General features: G+C 37.8%; 2 protein-coding genes across 3 annotated transcripts in view; one reads left to right on the plus strand and one right to left on the minus strand.

Moving 5' to 3' along the window:
• Positions 1 to 2485, minus strand: part of LOC125234407 (nose resistant to fluoxetine protein 6-like) — a 50241-nt gene extending 47756 nt beyond the window's left edge. The window contains exon 1 of one of the 2 annotated variants that reach the window (XM_048140635.1): positions 2182 to 2485. In XM_048140635.1, the coding sequence (XP_047996592.1) occupies positions 2182 to 2248 (67 nt within the window). In that variant the 5' untranslated portion in view covers positions 2249 to 2485. The remainder of the gene's footprint in view (positions 1 to 2181) is intronic. The other variant, XM_048140634.1, reaches the window with a different exon arrangement.
• Positions 2486 to 6074: 3589 nt separating this feature from the next.
• LOC125234949 overlaps positions 6075 to 19619 on the plus strand; it is a 41220-nt gene continuing 27675 nt past the window's right edge. Inside the window, exons 1-3 of the mRNA XM_048141371.1 lie at positions 6075 to 6161; positions 7183 to 8739; positions 17863 to 17872. Coding sequence (XP_047997328.1) covers positions 6075 to 6161; positions 7183 to 8739; positions 17863 to 17872 — 1654 coding nt within the window. The remainder of the gene's footprint in view (positions 6162 to 7182; positions 8740 to 17862; positions 17873 to 19619) is intronic.

Consider the following 19619-nt stretch of genomic DNA (forward strand, 5'->3'; position numbering starts at 1 on the left):
GCAGTGTCAGATTGCTAGCTTATAGCTCACACCACAATTGAACCCATACCCAAAATCCGACTTCTGCGATACCCACGGAAAGCTTGGTGAAATAAAAAAAATGATTAGTTTGAACTATCTGGCCAGAATTGCCCCCATGTACCTTATTACTTCGCTAGTTTATGACACAAGGTAATAACATAATACGTCCGAGTTCATCTAATTAAATCTTAGATGGCAAACTTTTAGCAAACTGGTTTGACCATGACTATGAAACGAATAAGGCTGCCAAGTTTTTGATGAAATGGCTTACCGGATTTTTTAAATTATTATTATAATTATAAATGGGCTTACTCTTGGCCACAGTCTAGCCAAAAGCAAAGGGGCCATTTTTTTCCAAGTTGTCCACCCCACTTTTTTTTGGATTTGGAAATTTTTATGTGTTTTCCACTCAGAATCGCGAGCTCTTTCAATCCTAATAGGAGAAAAAAAGTGTCCCAAGGTTTTTTTCCCATTCCGTTACCATTTTTTCATACATTTTGTATGGCGGTAACGGAATGGAAGGTTCGAAAAAATGTGTGGAAATCTTGGGACATGTTTTTCTTCTATCAGGATCGAAACAGCTCTCGATTCTGAGTATGAATCGCGTAAAAACTATCCATGTTACAAAAAAAGTGGGGTGGACAACTGTGAAAAAAAAATGGCCCAAAGACGTGGCCTACGATGGAGTGAGCTCGCCCAGAAGATGCCTGTTACCCTTGTTTTAAAGGTTGTTGGGAATTATAATTTTCATTGTTTTTCAGTTATCAGTTTCAGTATAATCAAAGACAATACAATTATACCGGGACTAACAAAGCCCATACAAATAGCGCTGTTTCGAAGCCTGGAAGTGACAATAATCATATTTTCCCCAAATATTTTTGTGTTTTTATTTTTTATAAGAACACTGTTTCCTGTATTTTGCACTGCCAGCGCAGCTGCTCAAAGCCATCCCCTGCCGGCTTACCGCGCACGCGCGCAGTATCGTTATAACAATGCGTTGCCATGGTTACCGAGCCAATGTGTTTTAAATTTTTTCGTTATTGTGCGCGTACGCGAAAGCCCGCGGGCGCTATAATGAAAAAAAAATGGGTTTTAAAGATCACGACCCTGTAAATGACGAATTTTCGGGAGTAGAAAAAACATTTTTAGACACGCTGATTTAAACTTTAACCATTTTTACAATTTAAAGATTTCACTCTTGACCGTGTGGTGACAAGGAATTCCCCACCCCCTTCCTCCCGTGTGTTTCGTAGAAGTCCACTCTGGGACGTGGGTTCAATTTTGGTATGGGCATGGGTAATGTTATGGGCTAATAATGCTATGGGGTTTTTTTCAACCTCTTATTTGCTGAGGCTCTTAACTTGAGCAGTTTCATGTGTTCTGCCTACCACTTTTAGGAATACAAGCATGAGTGTATGTATGACTTTAGAGTACGAGATTTAATCAGTCTTCTCCAAAACTAGGGGGACAACGCCGTCGCCGAAACGTCGGAGGTTCCAAAGTATATAAAAAAACCGGCCAAGTGCGAGTCGGGCTCGCGCACAAAGGGTTCCGTAGCAGCAAATATAATAAACCAATAACTTAACCAAAATTACAGTTAAATCAACCTATCTCAAAAACTATAAGAGATACTTTGATCAAACCAAAAATCGTTGAAAGAGTTAATTAGCATGCATCACCTCTATTTTTTTTAGAATTTTATACCCCGTAGTTATAAAAATAGAGGGGGGGGACATACTTTTTACGACTTTGAGAGCTGATATCTCAAAAACCGTTCACTTTAAGAAAAATGTTTTTTAGAAAACTTTATATCATTTTAAAAGACCTTTCCATTGATACCCCACACGGGTATGTACATCGAAAAAAAAATTTTCATCCCTCAGTTACATGTATGGGGGCCCCACCCCCAATTCTTTTTTACTATTTAGTGTCATAATTTTGTAGCGGTTCATACAACACATATTCCCATCAAATTTCATCACTGTAGTACTTATAGTTTCCGAGTAAATCGGCTGTGACAGACGGACAGACGGACAGACGGACAGACGGACAGACGGACATGACGAAACTATAAGGGTTCCGTTTTTGCCATTTTGGCTACGGAACCCTAAAAATGTTCTAACCCTTTTTTAGTAAAAGTAGTAACTTGAATATACTTACGAGCTAATTTATATATCACCCCTGAAGCGTACTGCAAAACTAATCCAAATAAAAATAAACGTAACATTTTCACTTCACTTAAAAAAAAAACACTAATCACTTTTCCTGTACAACAAAAAGCACATTCTCATAATTTATTCCAAATTCAATTAAATTCTCAATTAAATTCAATGATCAATTTTCTAATAGCGTTCATCGAATTTCAAAAATCTCTAAGTTGAAAAAATATACGTGCGTTCGAGCGAAAAGTAGCGAAAAAATGTCGACAAATAATACCCTCGTCAGGTTTAAGTGTTGATGTTTACGACTACCAATTCGTAATAGTGTGGCATTGACATGCAAAACCTGACCAGATATACATGACTATTGTCAAACGGACGCTGTTATTCTGATCAAAGTCATATTATCGTCACTACTTTGAAAAAATCTCGTATCTCACGCTGCTCCTCAGAGTTAAAACGCAGTAAGTCTATATGCATTCCATACATACTTACTACAATTTTCATTGACAGACGAAGACACTAAATAGATATTTTTTTTTAAAGTAGTGACGATATGTAACTCCGTATAGACGGATAAAGTCTAAGAAAAAAACGTGCCTTCAGCCCTAGAGAAAAAGGTGCGGTGGCCTAGATGACGTTACACCTATGGGGAACGCTCGCCTAGATGATGCTAATATTAATCATCTCATCCTCCTTGAGTTTTCCCGGCATTTGCCACGGCTCATGGGAGCCTGGGGTCCGCTTTGACAGCTAATCCCAAGATTTGGCGTAGGCTGTAGTTTTACGAAAGCGATTGCCATCTGACCTTCCAACCCGAAGGGTAACTAGGCCTTATTGGAATTAGTCCGGTTTCCTCACGATGTTTTTTTTTTTCTTTCATATGTATAATTTATTTCGGTTTTAATGTTTTCCTTCACCGAAAAGCGACTGGCAAATATCAAATGACATTTCGCACATAAGTTCCGAAAAACTCATTGGTACGAGCCGGGGTTCGAACCCGCGACCTCCGGATCTACAGTCGCACGCTCTTACCGCTAGGCCACCAGCGCTTCATACATATGACAAAAGTAACTCCGTATAGACGGATAAAGTCTAAGAAAAAAACGTACCTTCACCCCTAGACAAAAAGGTACAGTGGCCTAGTTGGCGTTACACCTTTGGGGAACGCTCGGCTAGATGATGCTAATAAGTATTAATATTTGACATTTTAACACAGATGAAGCCACGGTGTTTTCAGTCAAAGGAAATAGTAAATCACATGTATTTAAGATATGTTTGGGAAACTCAACGATAGAGGGCGTGAAAAACAATTAGTGTGCCGTAGTGCAAGTTCTTCGCTAGATGTCACTGTTACCTCCGCAAACTGGGTAGTGACTTGTTGTCGTAAAATATATAAATATTTTTTGATGTCCAAATATTCCGCTAGATGTCGCTGTACCATCCGCAAACTAGCGAACGATATTCTATGGTTAATTATAATATGTAATTACATTGTAAATTTTACTTGGAACTTGGAAAATAAGTTGGTTTTTCTTGCTCAAATTCAAAATGAAAACGTCAAACCTATTTAAAAATCCCGCCATAAATACTCGTATGTGGCGTTCCATTCCTAAAGGGTCCAAATGTTTTATAAATACAAAAAAAATACAAAAACATTTATTCAGCAAATAGGCCACGGGGGCACTTTTACATGTCAACATTACAGAGTATTCATTAAAGTTAAACAAATGAAATTAATAGAAATATTAACTAAAAATATTAATCATAAGCAAAGTAGCTATACACTGATATAGAATTAGAGATGTATAAAGTCTCTAAATGTCATATTATTACTAACTATAATCAATACATAAAGAAAGTGCAAACAGATACAAAGATAAAAGAAATCTATAATACTTCAATAGTTGTAAAAGACTGAATATTACAATTAAAAATATTATACTTAATCAAATAATCCATGGAGATGTATAGCGTCTCCAAGAGTCAAATTTTATAAAATTAAAATATTTAAAAGTAAAAACCTTTGTCAAATAATACAAAAAAAAAAAATAAAAAATACAGAAAATGAACAGCTAAATTACACATTTCAAGAGATGTACAAGTCTCTAGTTGTCAATCATTAAAGAACAAATCAAGTTTACAAATAAGGGCCAATCAAGGTTACAAATTAAGTTTAAAAATATAATCAAAATCTCAGAGATGTATAAGGTCTCTAAGTGTCCAAAAAACTAACATTAACTTAATCAAACGACAACAAGGTCATTAAAGTAAGGAGTCTATTTTAAAATAAAATATAATCAAAATCTCAGAGATGTATAAAGTCTCTAAGTGTCCAAAAGCTAAAATTAACTAAATTAAACGACAACGTGATGGTCTCTAGTGTCATCCTTAAGACATTACTTACTTAAGTTTAATTCTTACAAGAACCGAATGTAGTGTCTCGCAATCCGCTCAAAAGTAAAGTTAAATAATCTAACAAAACATGTGGCCCAGGTAAGCTTGAACAGACCAGTCTCCACAAACAGCACCCGTTCACGAGTATGACGCGTATCTCAGCCATCGCCTCCTCAACCTCCATTCGGGAAGGTGGCGACCCGATCAACACGCCACCGTAAGCAAAGACTTTTAAGCGAGCATGACATGTTCAAGCTAACAGCAAATTGACAAAAGAAAAATCGACACAGTGAAACACGACATTAAGCTTGTAGGTGACATTAAAGAGGGCAACAATGCCTAGTATAGCTATACATAACTAATTACATGCTCAACGTGACTTAGAGATGTAAAGGTCTCTAAGGGTCAGTGTACTATCATACTTTAAATAAATTTTATATAACTACGCTATATAATGAAAACAAAAATCTTAGAGGTGTATAAGGTCTCTAAGCGTCCTACTAACATAACTAATGATACAATACAATCACATGAGAAAAATTACGCTGTGTCATTTTTACTGGATACTAGTACGGTTGTATTACAAACTTCTGCTACCATAATCAAGCTACTGGCTTAAAGGCATTTTTATCATTTATAAAATCATTTACCGTATAGTAAGCTTTACCTAGCAAACAGCGCTTAACATGTGACTTAAATTTGCCGAGTGGCAAGTTCACTACATCAATGGGGATTTTGTTATAAAAACGTGTACAGTTCCCAACGAACTTTTATGTGCTATATGATAAGGAACCTTTTGGCATGGAAAGTCACATGAAAAGCTGTCGTAACTTAATAATAGATGGTGCTGCATTCGAAAATCTTGACTAATAACTCTATACCATAGTATTCAATATACTCTATGTATGAAGCTAACAATATGGGCCAAATGGTCAAAACTGAGGTTCAAATGTTTTAAGCTTGTGTCGAGAGATTGCAGTCTATGGCACTGTGATTACACATTTTACTTTGACAGTAACTCTCTATAATACTCGATCCTCTTTGATTCTGATGTACGGAGTGACAGTTCAGTATATGTAGTATGAAGAGAATAGTTCTGATGGGACTTTCGATTGATTCATGGAACATGGCGGATCGTTCTAAATATATAATAAATAAATATTATAGGACACTCTTAAACAAATTGACTGAGGCCCACGGTAAGCTTAAGAAGGCTTGTGTTGTGGGTACTCAGACAACGATATATATAATATATAAATACTTATATACATAGAAAACATCCATGACAGGAACAAATATCTGTGCTCATTACACAAATAAATGCCCTTACCGGGATTGGAACCCGGGACCGCGACGTAGCATGCAGGGTCAATCCCGACTGCGCCAGACCGGTCGTCGTTATCCAAATATGATTTTTTTATTTTTGCATTCTGCTGTTTAATGTATAAGTTTTATAGGATATTTTGCAGTAAATAGCCTACGCAAAGGGTGCAGTTGATGAACAACTCCTTTGGATATGCTTATATCCAATCCTATGGACATCACTCGGCAGTTCGTGGTCCCGGCCGCCATGATACAATTGAGGTACCGCTCTCGACTGTTTCCTCCTTCAAATCTTAATCAATCGTAACGAAATTTGAGAATCTGAATAATAATGAAATAATCTGTATCGAACTTTAGTTTTTTTTTGGCTAATTGTTACCAATTTTGAATACCACACCTTTTTTTGCGCCATAATCAATAAGGCCGTTTTTGGAAATTTTTCTCTCGGGCTCTAGCATCTTTAAAAATAAGAATATCAAAAAATCGGTTCGATAAAGATAAAAAAAAATAGTCCGTGTTGAAAAAATCATTGCTCTATCTTCAAAAACCAGGGAGGAAATAGTTGAGAGCGTTTGTATGGAGAATTGATCCCTCGTGGATCGTTTTCAAGAGCCGGGGTGCTTCTATATCATAGCCCAGCACGGGAAGCATGGTCGCGCGATAGACGATAAAATAGCAGGCCGTCCCTATCGCACTTACAAATAGAGCGATAGCGGACTAGCAACAGGATATCAGGCAGGACAAAGTGGGACTTACTTTTAAGTAATTTTCAATCGTATATTTTTTGAGGCCTAAAGTCTATTTATATTCTCTTATATATGTATGTTTATTCAATTTGTGTGTTGGGAATTAGAATAAGTATGATTTTTCATTTCGAAGCACCTACTCTTTCTGATTATGTTTTTTTTTATTTCCGCTACCCAAAGGTTGTCAGGTAGAGATCGCTCTTTAGCGATAAGACCGCCTGTTGTCTGCCTCTATTTATAATCATTTGTTTTGTCTCCGCTGTATCTTTTTTCTGTATCTCTTGCTGAGGTGTGCCAATAAAGAGTATTCTATCTATCTATTTTTTGAACACTGTAAAAATTTCTAAATAGTTTTTTTTTCATTGAGAATAATAACAAAATGTGAGTGTGCACGGAAAAACGTCCCACTTTGTCGATTGCTATAAGGCCGCTTTGTCAGTTTATTCATATATAAATGTTTATTCATATTAATGGTAATCGACAAAGTGGGACGTTTTACTAAACACACTCACAAATAAAATTGTAATCAATAGTAGATTACAAAAGCTGGAGCACAGAGGGTGTGCGCGAGGAAGAAAGCTTTTAACTCTGCTGCCAAGTCCTGCAAACGGGTGCTTCGAAAGGCTAGATTCGACCACGTCAGTCGTATAGGGGCCAAGCTCGCCTCCTACCCTCCCGGTAGTAAGCGGTTCTGGTTCCTGTCGAAAGCGGTCGAATCCAACTTCTGCCGTCCCACACTGCCACCTCTGCAGAAACCGGATGGTACGCTGGCCCACTCCGCGGCGGAGAAAGCAAACTTGTTTGCTTCTCTGTTTGCGAGCAATTCACGTCTAGATGCAGGCTCAAAACTCCCACCTACGCTACCTCAGTGCAGCTCCTCTATGCAAGGAATTGCTATCCGGCAAAATGAGGTACGCCGAGCTCTGCAGACTCTTGACGTGAATAAGGCTAATGGTCCAGACGGTATACCTGCACGTGTTCTAAAACAGTGTGCGCCTGAGTTGTCTCCTGTACTGACACGCCTGTACCGCCTCTCTCTCCAAACAAGAGTGGTGCCGAAATCCTGGAAGCTTGCAAATGTGCAGCCAGTACCCAAGAAGGGTAGTCGTGCTGATCCCTGCAATTACCGACCAATCGCCATTACCTCCATGCTGTGTAAAGTCATGGAAAGGGTACTTAACGGCAAGTTGCTGACTTACCTCGAGACAAACGATCTGCTCAGTGACCGTCAATATGGCTTTCGCCGGGGTCGGTCTACTGGAGATCTCCTAGCGTATGTCACGCACCGCTGTGGCGAAGCCATCGAGAGGAACGGTGAAGCGCTTGCTGTTTCACTGGACATCTCGAAGGCCTTTGACAGGGTTTGGCACGCAAGTCTCCTTAGCAAGCTTCCTGCATACGGCATCCCTGCTGACCTTTGTAGTTGGCTATCTGACTTCCTGAGTGAACGGTCGATCAGAGTGGTCATTGATGGCTGCTCTTCGGACCTCATGGCCATTGACGCCGGTGTTCCTCAGGGGTCTGTTCTCTCCGCAACCCTTTTCCTGCTTCACATTAACGACATGCTGCAACCCAGCATTGTCGGCTATGCAGACGACAGTACGGTTGTTGAGAGATATTTAGCTAGTGCAGGGGACAGCAGGGACGACATACATTCACAGAGAGAGGCCATGGTTGAGCGAGCGAACTTGACCCTTAGTCGCGTTTCCCAGTGGGGGGACGACAATCTGGTCAAGTTCAATGCCACCAAAACGCAGGCGTGTCTGTTTTCGGCAAAACGGAGTCCGTTCGATCTGACTCCTACTTTCCGGGGTGCATCTGTACCTATTACCGGCAGCCTAGAACTCCTCGGTGTGGAGTTGAGTTCTGTCCTCAACTTTGGCACCTTCATTGAGTCTAAAGCACAAACTGCGGCCAGAAAGCTGGGCATCCTAAATAAGGTGAAGCGATACTTCACACCTGGACAGCTTCTAAAACTCTATAAAGCTCAAGTCCGATCCTGTATGGAGTATTGCAGCCACCTGTGGGACGGCTCAGCCAAATACCAACTCGCTGCTTTGGACTCAGTGGAGCGCAGAGCCAGGAGGATGATTGGCGACAAGAAGCTCACGGCCAAGCTACAGTCTTTGGCCCATCGGCGGAAAGTCGCTAGTCTGTCGGTGTTTTACAGGTTGCACTTCGGGGAGTGTGCTCAAGAGCTACACGAACTTATTCCACCGTCCCCATTCTACCATCGGACTCTTAGACGCACGGCCGGTCTCCATCCTTACTTGGTGGATATTCCACGAATCCGCACGAAGCGCTTTGCTTCTTCTTTTCTTATGCGCACTGCCAAGGAGTGGAATTCCTTGCCGGCGGCTATATTTCCGAGCTCATATAACCCGGAAACCTTCAAATCAAGAGTGAACAGGCATCTTCTGGGCGAGCTCACTCCATCGTAGGCCACGTCTTTGCCTTTGGCTAGTCTGTGGTCAAGAGTAAGCCCATTTATAATAAAAAAAAAAAAAAAAAAAAAAAAACATAACAACACCAGTAAAACAAGAAATGTCGAAGATCAAAAATAACTGTCGGCCGAGGCGGAGCAGAGGTCAATTTTCTTGTTTACTGGTAAAGGAGTCGAGGAACTGAGTCGACACTGCATAGGGTGGACGCACGCTCGCCCGCCCCACTATACGCCCCGCCAAACGCTCCGCTCCGAACGTCCACTCAGGCATTTACACTTGAAGCCACACATAAAGCGTTTTGACAGCGTAGCGGTAGCGCATTCCGCTCGCAATCCGCGGTTGTTAGTTCCCGCCGGTGTCCGCTGAGCGCAACGCCAGAGTTCGTCTGCCACACCGCTATCATTGAGCTCCGCTAACGCTCCACCTACGCTCTCAAAACGCGCATGTGTGGCCAAGCTTTAAGGGTGTAACCCTTGTAACATATAATGCATGTTGGAGGAAAAGTTCTGTAATACCAACATCTATTTCTGGACCCTTGCTCAATCTATGGGCATATTCAGAATTTAGGTCCCCCCAATTAGCATAAGTTGTTATCAAAAATTAACTCGCTGTCAGTTTTGTGACGACAATTAAGCATAAAATCTATGTAAAAATTTACAATTTTCACATTGTGAATGTAGATTATCGCTTAAAGTTTATGTAATTAACACAAAAAAAAAACCTCCTAAAATAGTTTATATTTTAGATAAGAATAATATTCTATTATAATATGTTTAAGTTAGGGCACTCAAGGTCTATTAACACATCATGTATTTTCACATTATTGTTTGTATGACTGTTTGTTGCCTAAAAAAAAAAAAACAATTTTTTATTGAAATTTCATGCTTAAATTATTGTGTCAAATTTGGCAGTGAGTTAATTGTTAACAGTGTGTCCTAAATTCTGAAATGCCCAGAGACACCACAAGTGGATGAGACTAAAAATCAATAATAGAAATATGGGAATGTTATACTTGAAGATGGAATGCTATTTATTGCTAAAAACATACACGCGTAAACATAAACAAGGTCAAACAGCAAGGTCAAGGTAACAAGGTTTGAATAAATATTTTAACTATAAATAAATAAATTATACACAGAAAATATCCATGATTCAGAAATAAAAATCTTACTTCATCACACCCTGCCCTTACCGGGATTCGAACCCAAGACCGCGGCTAAGCAAATATAATAGGGATGACGACTACATAAAAACATGGCATTCTATTTAGTCCGTCAGTTAAACGTGTGGACGATCTAGTCCAAAAATACTGAACACATATTTTTCGAAATCGAAATAAGATGTCATATATCAAAGAAAAAAAAAACCGGTCAAGTGCGAGTCGGACTCGCCCACCGAGGGTTCCGTACAAACTTTCAAACTCTCCAGTTAAAATAATCTCATGTTTTCACATAACTCTAACAACTTGACTAGAAGACAAAAGTATAGGTACTAATGAGTATTATTGTGTATAGGGCCATCTCTCGGTGAATTCGCTAACTAATTTGCGCGACCATAGTATGTTGGTTTTTCAGGGATTGTTCTTTATAATGTTAACCGGTTTAAACAATTTTTACTTTATTGGAAAGAAGATGATTTACGTAACATCTCGTATTAATTTGAAGTACTATATATATATCCGCAAAGGTGGGTAAATTAAAAGTAAAAATCTGAAAAGTTTTTTGTGAATTAAAAAAAAATATTCAAAATACAAACACGATTATGTTTTTCCTGTAATATATAGCATAAAACCAATGTTTCCTAAAATTTTCATAATTCTTCTTTGGTAAACTTCGAAGATAAGGGGGGAACGGTATTTTTTTTTACATTTTCCTTCAAAATTCTTTTTTTTTTCCACAACAAAAAAATTATAAAAAATAGTTTATTTACGTTCAATTTGAGCACTTTCTAACGATACCCCACTTGACCTAGTAACTTGAAATTTACAGTTTGCCCCCCTTTCATTTTGGCCATTTATAATATATTACATACAATAATTTGATTTGTTCCCATAGTTACATATTTTTCGCTTTTTCTAATTAATGAAAAAATACAAAGATATGGAGCATCAAAGTTCCGCAGTGGGGGCTTGTGACGTCACTTCTAAGTAAAAATTGTACCTATGCGTGACGTCACGCGAAACTTCAACGCACTATACCGTCGTCATTTTTCTTTTAAGAGAAAAAAGAAAAAATACGTGTCTAAAATTCTTTGATAATCTTTTAATCAGTTAGAACTGACGGACTAATTAGTTTTTTTAGTCGTCTCGCCTATTTATGTTTTCCTTAATTTTTTTTAAATGTTGGCACAAGTTGTACCTATCTTATTTTTAACAACAAGTAGGTATGTATTGTGTGAAGGTTCAATATAAGAAGTTAGCAAATAACTGCGCTTTTATGAGATAAGTGTTAATATACAATGTTATTCCTTCCGTTCGTGTCATTTAAGGAGTCAAATGATCATTTTGTTTTGCTTTCCAAGATCCCAGTATTTAGTAGATGAGAATTGAAAACATCTTGGCCTTAGGTAAAACCAAGGACGATCTAATACCTACCGGGACAGATAATGCATACAAAAAAAGCGTACCCCTGAAATGTATGGGCCTTTTCGGCTTAAAACTAGGTGGCGCTGTTTCGCTGCCTGGAAGTGGCCAAAATCATATTTTCCTCAAATATTTTTGCGTGTTTCAAACAAAAAAAAAATCTAAATCGGTTCATCAGTTCGGGAGCTACGATGACACAGACAGACACACACAAACAGACAGACAGAGAGACAGATATACAGATAGACTAACAGATAGACAGACACGTCAAACTTATAACACCCCGTCGTTTTTGCGTCGGGGGTTAATGATTTAAATCCTTTCTCAGTTCACGAGACGCTTAATATATAGGATGTTCTGTTTATATTTACATTTAAAGTTTATTTCGCATATTTCTAGCTACTCGTGGCAGATAAAAACGTGACTAAAACATGTCAGTTAAGGCCCATAAAGGTCTTAAAAATCTATATTATTTATGGTCATGGTTTGTTAATATTTCTTGTATGTAGGTAGCTTTTGCACATTGTAATTTTTCCTCAGTCACCCGTTGACCACGAATGCTGTAAAGTGTTCGAAACGTCGGGATGAATTGTAAATTCATTATACCTACGCGATTTAATCCGTTTCCGTAGTTTTATTTGATGAGTAACTATCGCGGTAACCGAAGACAAATCATCATCCTCCTTGCGTTATCCCGGCATTTGCCACGGCTCATGGGAGCCTGGGGTCCGCTTTGACAACTTATCCCAAGATTTGGCGTAGTCACTAGTTTTTACGAAAGCGACTGCCATCTGCGGGCCGATTTTTGAGTCTCACGCATTCGAATTCAGAAAATTGACACTGAAATTAATAAGCACCGTTTTCAACCGGTATTGTAGTGACAAAATCCCGTATGCGAGATTCAAAAATCGCCCCCCTGATCTTCCAACCCGAAGGGTAAACTAGACCTTATTACCGAAGATTAACCGAAGACAATATTATTTAATTATTTAAATGAATAATATTTTCCTACAAACTAATGGCTTCTCCTTAAATCCTTCTCAACACGTGAAAGACAGGTGCAATCTTACATTTTATTATAGAACGTCACAAGATATAACTATTATACAGAGTGATTCGTAAGAATCGTAAGCCGTGATCAAAACTTGGCTTCGAACCAGTTTAACAGTTTATGACAAGTTGATTAGATTATCAGTTTCTCAGTAAAAAGCCCCACTTATGGAGGTGATTTATGTACGGATACAAGGAAATCTTGTATTTATGTCAAGCTACAAAGGAAGACCTTTGCTTAGATTTAGAACACAAATATCTCACTTGAGCGAGATACGATATTTCGTAATTAAATACACACCGTTAGGTTAAAATTAAATTTTACACTAAACTTGTCAAGTATAAAATAAAAACCGGCCAAGAGCGTGTCGGGCCACGCTCAGTGTAGGGTTCCGTAGTTTTCCGTATTTTTCTCAAAAACTACTGAACCTATCAAGTTCAAAACAATTTTCCTAGAAAGTCTTTATAAAGTTCTACTTTTGTGATTTTTTTCATATTTTTTAAACATATGGTTCAAAAGTTAGAGGGGGGGGGACGCACTTTTTTTTCCTTTAGGAGCGATTATTTCCGAAAATATCAATAATATCAAAAAACGATTTTAGTAAACCCTTATTCATTTTTAAATACCTATCCAACAATATATCACACATTGGGGTTGGAATAAAAAAAAATATTAGCCCCCACTTTACATGTAGGGGGAGTACCCTAATAAAACATTTTTTTCAATTTTTTATTTTTGCACTTTGTTGGCGTGATTGATATACAGATTGGTACCAAATTTCAGCTTTCTAGTGCCAACGGTTACTGAGATTATCCGCGGACGGACGGACGGACGGACGGACGGACGGACAGACAGACATGGCGAAACTATAAGGGTTCCTAGTTGACTACGGAACCCTAAAAAGCACATATTGATATTTTATTGAAGTAACGTAACCATAAATGACTTTTTTATTAAAATTAACCTTAAAAATATTGAGTTAAAACAGTTTTGAAACACAGTCTCTGAACAAGATCTCCGTGATGCAATAATGATTAGAATGGACTGATACTACTGGAAATAAAACGAAACCAGGGAATGAAGTACGGAAAAAAACAATTGGAAAATTTTGCCCATGGGATGATGAAAAAAAAGATTTTGGTTAAAATATCGGCATACACATTTTGCTATCTTGTAGGCCAACACAGTCTGAATCGTCACGAGTACAGGAAGAAAGCGCTAGTTTGATCCAGCAGCTTGAGCCATCCTGTATATAAATGTTTAAAAAAATAGCCAGATCTAATTTAAAACTAGTTTCTATTGACCTCACAGATCTAATCGTTCCGTACCTGGATTTTTACTTGTTTTAGTTACGTAATACCCTGACCGTCATTAATTTATTGGCCACTTAAAATCTTCAGTCTGTTTGTTTATAATTATTAATCTTCTTTAATCTATGACAGTAATAAGTTTTTTTATTAGTCCAGAAGTACTTGAATTATTATTACACAATAATATATACTTAATTTCGTTTTCTAAAATAAAATTGTACCTAATTGTAGGTACCTAATTTTCGTCAAATGTTTTTTTTTTTTTAAATGAATTCTCAAAAAGAAAAAAGGATTTATCTTACTTCCATTATGGTTAATGCCTTATGAGTGCCAGAAATATTATAAATAAATAAATATTGGGGACACCTTAATGGGTGCTAAGCGACGATATACATACATAAATAGATAAATATACACAAAAACATAATAGAAAACATCCATGACTCAGGAACAAATACCTGTGCTCGTCACACTGTGTAATAAATAAATGCTCTTACCGGGATTCGAACCCAGGACCGCGGTTTAGCAGGCAGGTTCACTATCGACTGAGCCAGACCGGTCGTCAACTGAGCCAGACCGGTTGTCAATTATGAAAGATCTTACGCCATTTTTTGCATTGGAAGGACGAATAACTAAATACCTAGTTTGACCTCAACAATGGGCGGGCATGACTGTTTTTAGGGTTCCGTAGTCAACTAAAACCCTAAAAAGTATCCTCTCAGTAGTTATTTATACAGCTGGCGTATTATGCTTCCAATTTTATCCCTTATCCACGTGGATAAGACATCTGTCACTCTCACACTGACATACTTGCCAAAGCGTGACAGATGTCTTATCCACGTGGATAAGGGATAAAATTGGAAGCATAATACGCCAGCTGTATAAATAACTACTGAGAGGATACTTTTTAGGGTTCCGTAGTCAACTAGGAACCCTTATAGTTTCGCCATGTCTGTCTGTCCGTCCGTCCGTCCGTCCGCGGATAATCTCAGTAACTGAGAGTACTAGAAAGCTGAAATTTGGTACCAATATGTATATCAATCACGCCAACAAAGTACAAAAATAAAAAATGGAAAAAAATGTTTTATTAGGGTACCCCTCTACATGTAAAGTGGGGGCTGATAATTTTTTTTAATTCCAACCCCAACGTGTGATATATTGTTGGATAGGTATTTAAAAATGAATAAGGGTTTACTAAGATCGTGTTTTGATAATATTAATATTTTCGGAAATAATCGCTCCTAAAGGAAAAAAAAGTGCGTCCCCCCCCCTCTAACATTTGAATCACATGTTTAAAAAATATGAAAAAAATCACAAAAGTAGAACTTTATAAAGACTTTCTAGGAAAATTATTTTGAACTTGATAGGTTTAATAGTTTTTGAGAAAAATACGAAAAACTACGGAACCGTACACTGAGCGTGGCCCGACACGCTCTTGGCCGGTTTTTTTTTTTGTACATTACAATATTCAACATGTTATTCTGAGTAAAATTACATGCTAGCCATTGATTTAATTAGGTTTTTCTTTCACGCCTTTATGTCTTATTGATGCGTACTGTATTTTCTCATTTCCAAACTAAACGAGTGTTCAAACAGTGCTTATTTTGACAAAATAAATAAATCCTATGTTTCTTTAAAAATAATTATGAATTAAAATTAGAACAATTAGTGGAATTGATATGAAATTAATGAAATCATTTCAACGCATCTTGCAACAATGAAAATTTTAATTGTGATTTTTTTATGTGTTCTGCGGCAGACATCGGGAGTGATTTACTATTTAAATGGTATTTTTTCGTATTTTTAAAATTCGTAACAACACCTTCAAAATTATACCTAATCTAAGATTGTCCAAAACCATCAATATTTCTTCCCGTGGGTACGGTGGGCATTATCAAGGAAGATATAATACTGGGACTGACAAATTCCATACAAAAAAGCGTTCACCTAAAATGTATGGACCTTTTCGGCTTAAAACTAGATAGCGCTGTTTCGCAGCCTGGAAGTGGCCTAAATCATATTTTCCCCAAATAGTTTTGCTTGTTTTTATTTTTTTATAAGAACAAATGGCATGCTTCTTTATTTAAATATCATGACATCACGTCAATTACCTTATACATTTTGAAAAAAAAAAAAAAAATTGTAAGCATTATCAGTAGTTATGATAGTATAGTAGTTAGTTCGCTGGCTTGGTTGAAGTCTTGGTGGCTCAGTTGGCAGAGCGCAGGAGTATCGATCCAGATGCCGTGAGTTCAAGTCACCCAAGGCAGACATTTTCCACTTTTTTAGGGTTCCGTAGTCAACTAGGAACCCTTATAGTTTCGCCATGTCTGTCTGTCCGTCCGTCCGTCCGTCCGTCCGCGGATAATCTCAGTAACCGTAAGCACCAGAAAGCTGAAATTTGGCATAAATATGTATATCAATGACGTTAACAAAGTGCAAAAATAAAAAATGGAAAAAAATGTTTTATTAGGGTACCCCCCATACATGTAAAGTGGGGGCGGATTTTTTTTTTCATTCCAACCCCAACGTGTGATATATTGTTGGATAGGTATTTAAAAATGAATAAGGGTTTACTAAGATCGTTTTTTGATAATATCAATATTTTCGGAAATAATCGCTCCTAAATACATTTGAACCATATGTTTAAAAAATATGAAAAAAATCACAAAAGTAGAACTTTATAAAGACTTTCTAGGAAAATTGTTTTGAACTTGATAGGTTTAGTAGTTTTTGAGAAAAGTACGAAAAACTACGGAACCCTACACTGAGCGTGGCCCGACACGCTCTTGGCCGGTTTTTTTATTCTAAGCCTAGTGGCATCGATTGCAGACGTTTCTGCTAATCAGAAGTTAAAATTTATGATAGTATTTTATAGGTGGCGCTAAAAAATTGAGGTACGGTTCTTAGTATGAAGATTGTAAATTCTGTATAAATCATCCTTGGTATTATAGACGTCGCCTGCGGGATATAGTATTATAATTATGGTACCTATGGGCGATAAGCTAGTAATCTGGCCATAATGCAATAAATTAGTTTATTTGTTTTACAAGGGGGCAAAGTTGTTGCTTAACCGCACGTGCCAATGTTGATACCCGAGTAAGCGAAGAAGCGTTGCGAGGGTTTCAAGGCACGTAGGCACTTAGTTACGGAGTGAAATACAAAATTTTGCAAAAACGCTTCAAGACACGTTGGTTAAACAAATTTTGTAGCCGAGTGATATACAAAACTTTTCACCGCATCAACACGAGCAAATTTTAACTAGTTATAAACATCGAAGTAAATCAATTTCGTCAATTTATTTTCCCCTCACTAGCTCGGAAACACGTGTTTTGTCCTTTAATATCAGCGGGTAAAAACGCATTTTATCCACTAGTGGGTAAAGTAATTTGACCTTGAATAAAGTCAAATTAACTGCTTTAAAATTGATAAAAGTAGTGGAATCTAGTAATAAAGATGATTTACCACCTGTGAAACCACCTGGAAGCAGTGATAAACGCATTTTTTGCGTTGTAGTTTCCTCGCTATAGTGAGGGGAAAAGTTTTGTGTTACACTCGGGTGCAAATGTATTTTACTTCTCGTGTGTTAAAAAACTCGCAAGTTCAGGATTCTATTCTCGAACCACTCGCTTCGCTCTTGGTTCAACTATAGAATCCTTTCACTTGCTCGTTTTTCATTTTCACACTCGGCGTTAAAATACAACTTTGCCCCCTTGTATATACCCACTTGGCCGGAAATCCTCATTTTCGCGGCCTCTGATGTAATGTACTATTGCTCCCGAGGTATTAAAGGACAAAATACGTGTTTCCGAGCTAGTGAGGGGAAAAAGCCTTTGCCAGGTGTGGTGAAAATAGTTATTTGTTTTACAAGGGGGCAAAGTTGTTGTTTAACCGCACGTGCCAATATTGATACCCGAGCAAGCGATCCAATATTGAACCGCGAGCGTAGCGAGTGGTTCAAAAAGTGGAATCTTGAGCGTTGCGAGGCTTATCAAGGCACGAAGGTTAAACAAACTTTGCCACCGAGTTAAACACACAATTTTTCACCACACCTGCAGGCCTAGCACATGATGGCCGCGGGAGTATGTCGCCGCGAGATAGACTACCTGTCCTTATGTCATTAATACAATTAGACAAAGACGTGTCATCTATCTCGCGGCGACATACTCCCGCGGCCATCATGTGCTAGGCCTACAACGCTATGAAAATATGAACTGTAAAACATCAAAATATATACTTAAAACAATTCAATTTTTTATTTTAACGTTTATGATTTTAAATCATCATTCATACGTGAATTCCAACACCCAGACTTAGACATCAAGCTAAAATTTGTATAAAATTACTTTGCACTCTTGCGGATCAAATGAAATTTTGCTATCTGTTTTCGGATAGCAAAGAAAGTCTTTATCAGTTGGTGTGGTGAGAAGTATTTTTTTTTCATAACTTCGTATTGTTTTTGTGTAAATTGTTTAAAGTCTCCGTCAATCACTCGTCATTTATAGTCAGTTCATAGTTTTCTGACGTTTCCTTGTAAAATAACTACGACAAAAACTTGTTACTCGTAAATAAAGATATTCAACATTAACACGTTCACTGCGGAGCCGGATTTTGTGAACTCGCTCTCAGTGCGTTACAACCCATGAGAGTCCTGTATTGAGCTTTCTCTCTGTGCGGTACAAGTCAATTACAGCTTGTAAGGAGGGTTTCATATTTTACCTAAAATACCTTTACCAGATACACATTTATTAAATTTTATTGAAATAATGTTTAGTCTAATAACTAATCTACACAATACTGTCTTCGCCGAAGTTGATGACTGTTCGTTTAGATTTTATAGACGAACTAGCTTTTACCCGCGGCTTCGCCCGCGTAATAAAAGTATTCATTAAGATTTTCATTTGGATCCTTAGGTTTCTCTGTAGGTATATTTATCTGCGATTATTTCGATTGCACATAATACTTTTGCTTGCAATGATTGTAGAAATATTACACATCGACCACAGCGTAGGTAATTCTATATACGCTGGGGAAACCTTTATAAACATCCCACATAGCCCGTATTTCGACACTATGATCGGTGGGTAAAAAGTACTTTTTTCTATTATCCCTTACAATTTTTTACATTTTGCTTATACTTATCGCAAACGTAATCTTCAAGCAAGCAAACAACGATCGTCTTAGAGCACATTGATTGTAAGAGACCGCCGACCGATTATCCGTATCCCTCTAACGATACCCATATTAGCCGTATCCGTATCCGTATCCGTATCCGTATCCGTATCCGTATCCGTATCCGTATCCGTATCCGTATCCGTATCCGTATCCCTATCGCTATCGCTATCGCTATCGCTTTCGCTATCCCTATCCCTATCGCTATCCCTATCGCTATCCCTATCGCTATCGCTATCCCTATCCCTATCCCTATCCCTATCCTTATCCCTTATCAAGATGTTTAATGATATAACACTTTAAGTTCTCGCGCTTTGTACACATATTTAAAGTCACATACAGGTCGAACGCGGTTAATTAACATTATTTTTACCTTTTTTCCCAACGTTTCGGCCAGGTTGCACTGGCCGTGGTC

The sequence above is a fragment of the Leguminivora glycinivorella genome, chromosome 16 (assembly GCF_023078275.1).
Source record: "Leguminivora glycinivorella isolate SPB_JAAS2020 chromosome 16, LegGlyc_1.1, whole genome shotgun sequence".
In the NCBI taxonomy this organism is placed as follows: Eukaryota; Metazoa; Arthropoda; class Insecta; order Lepidoptera; family Tortricidae; genus Leguminivora; species Leguminivora glycinivorella.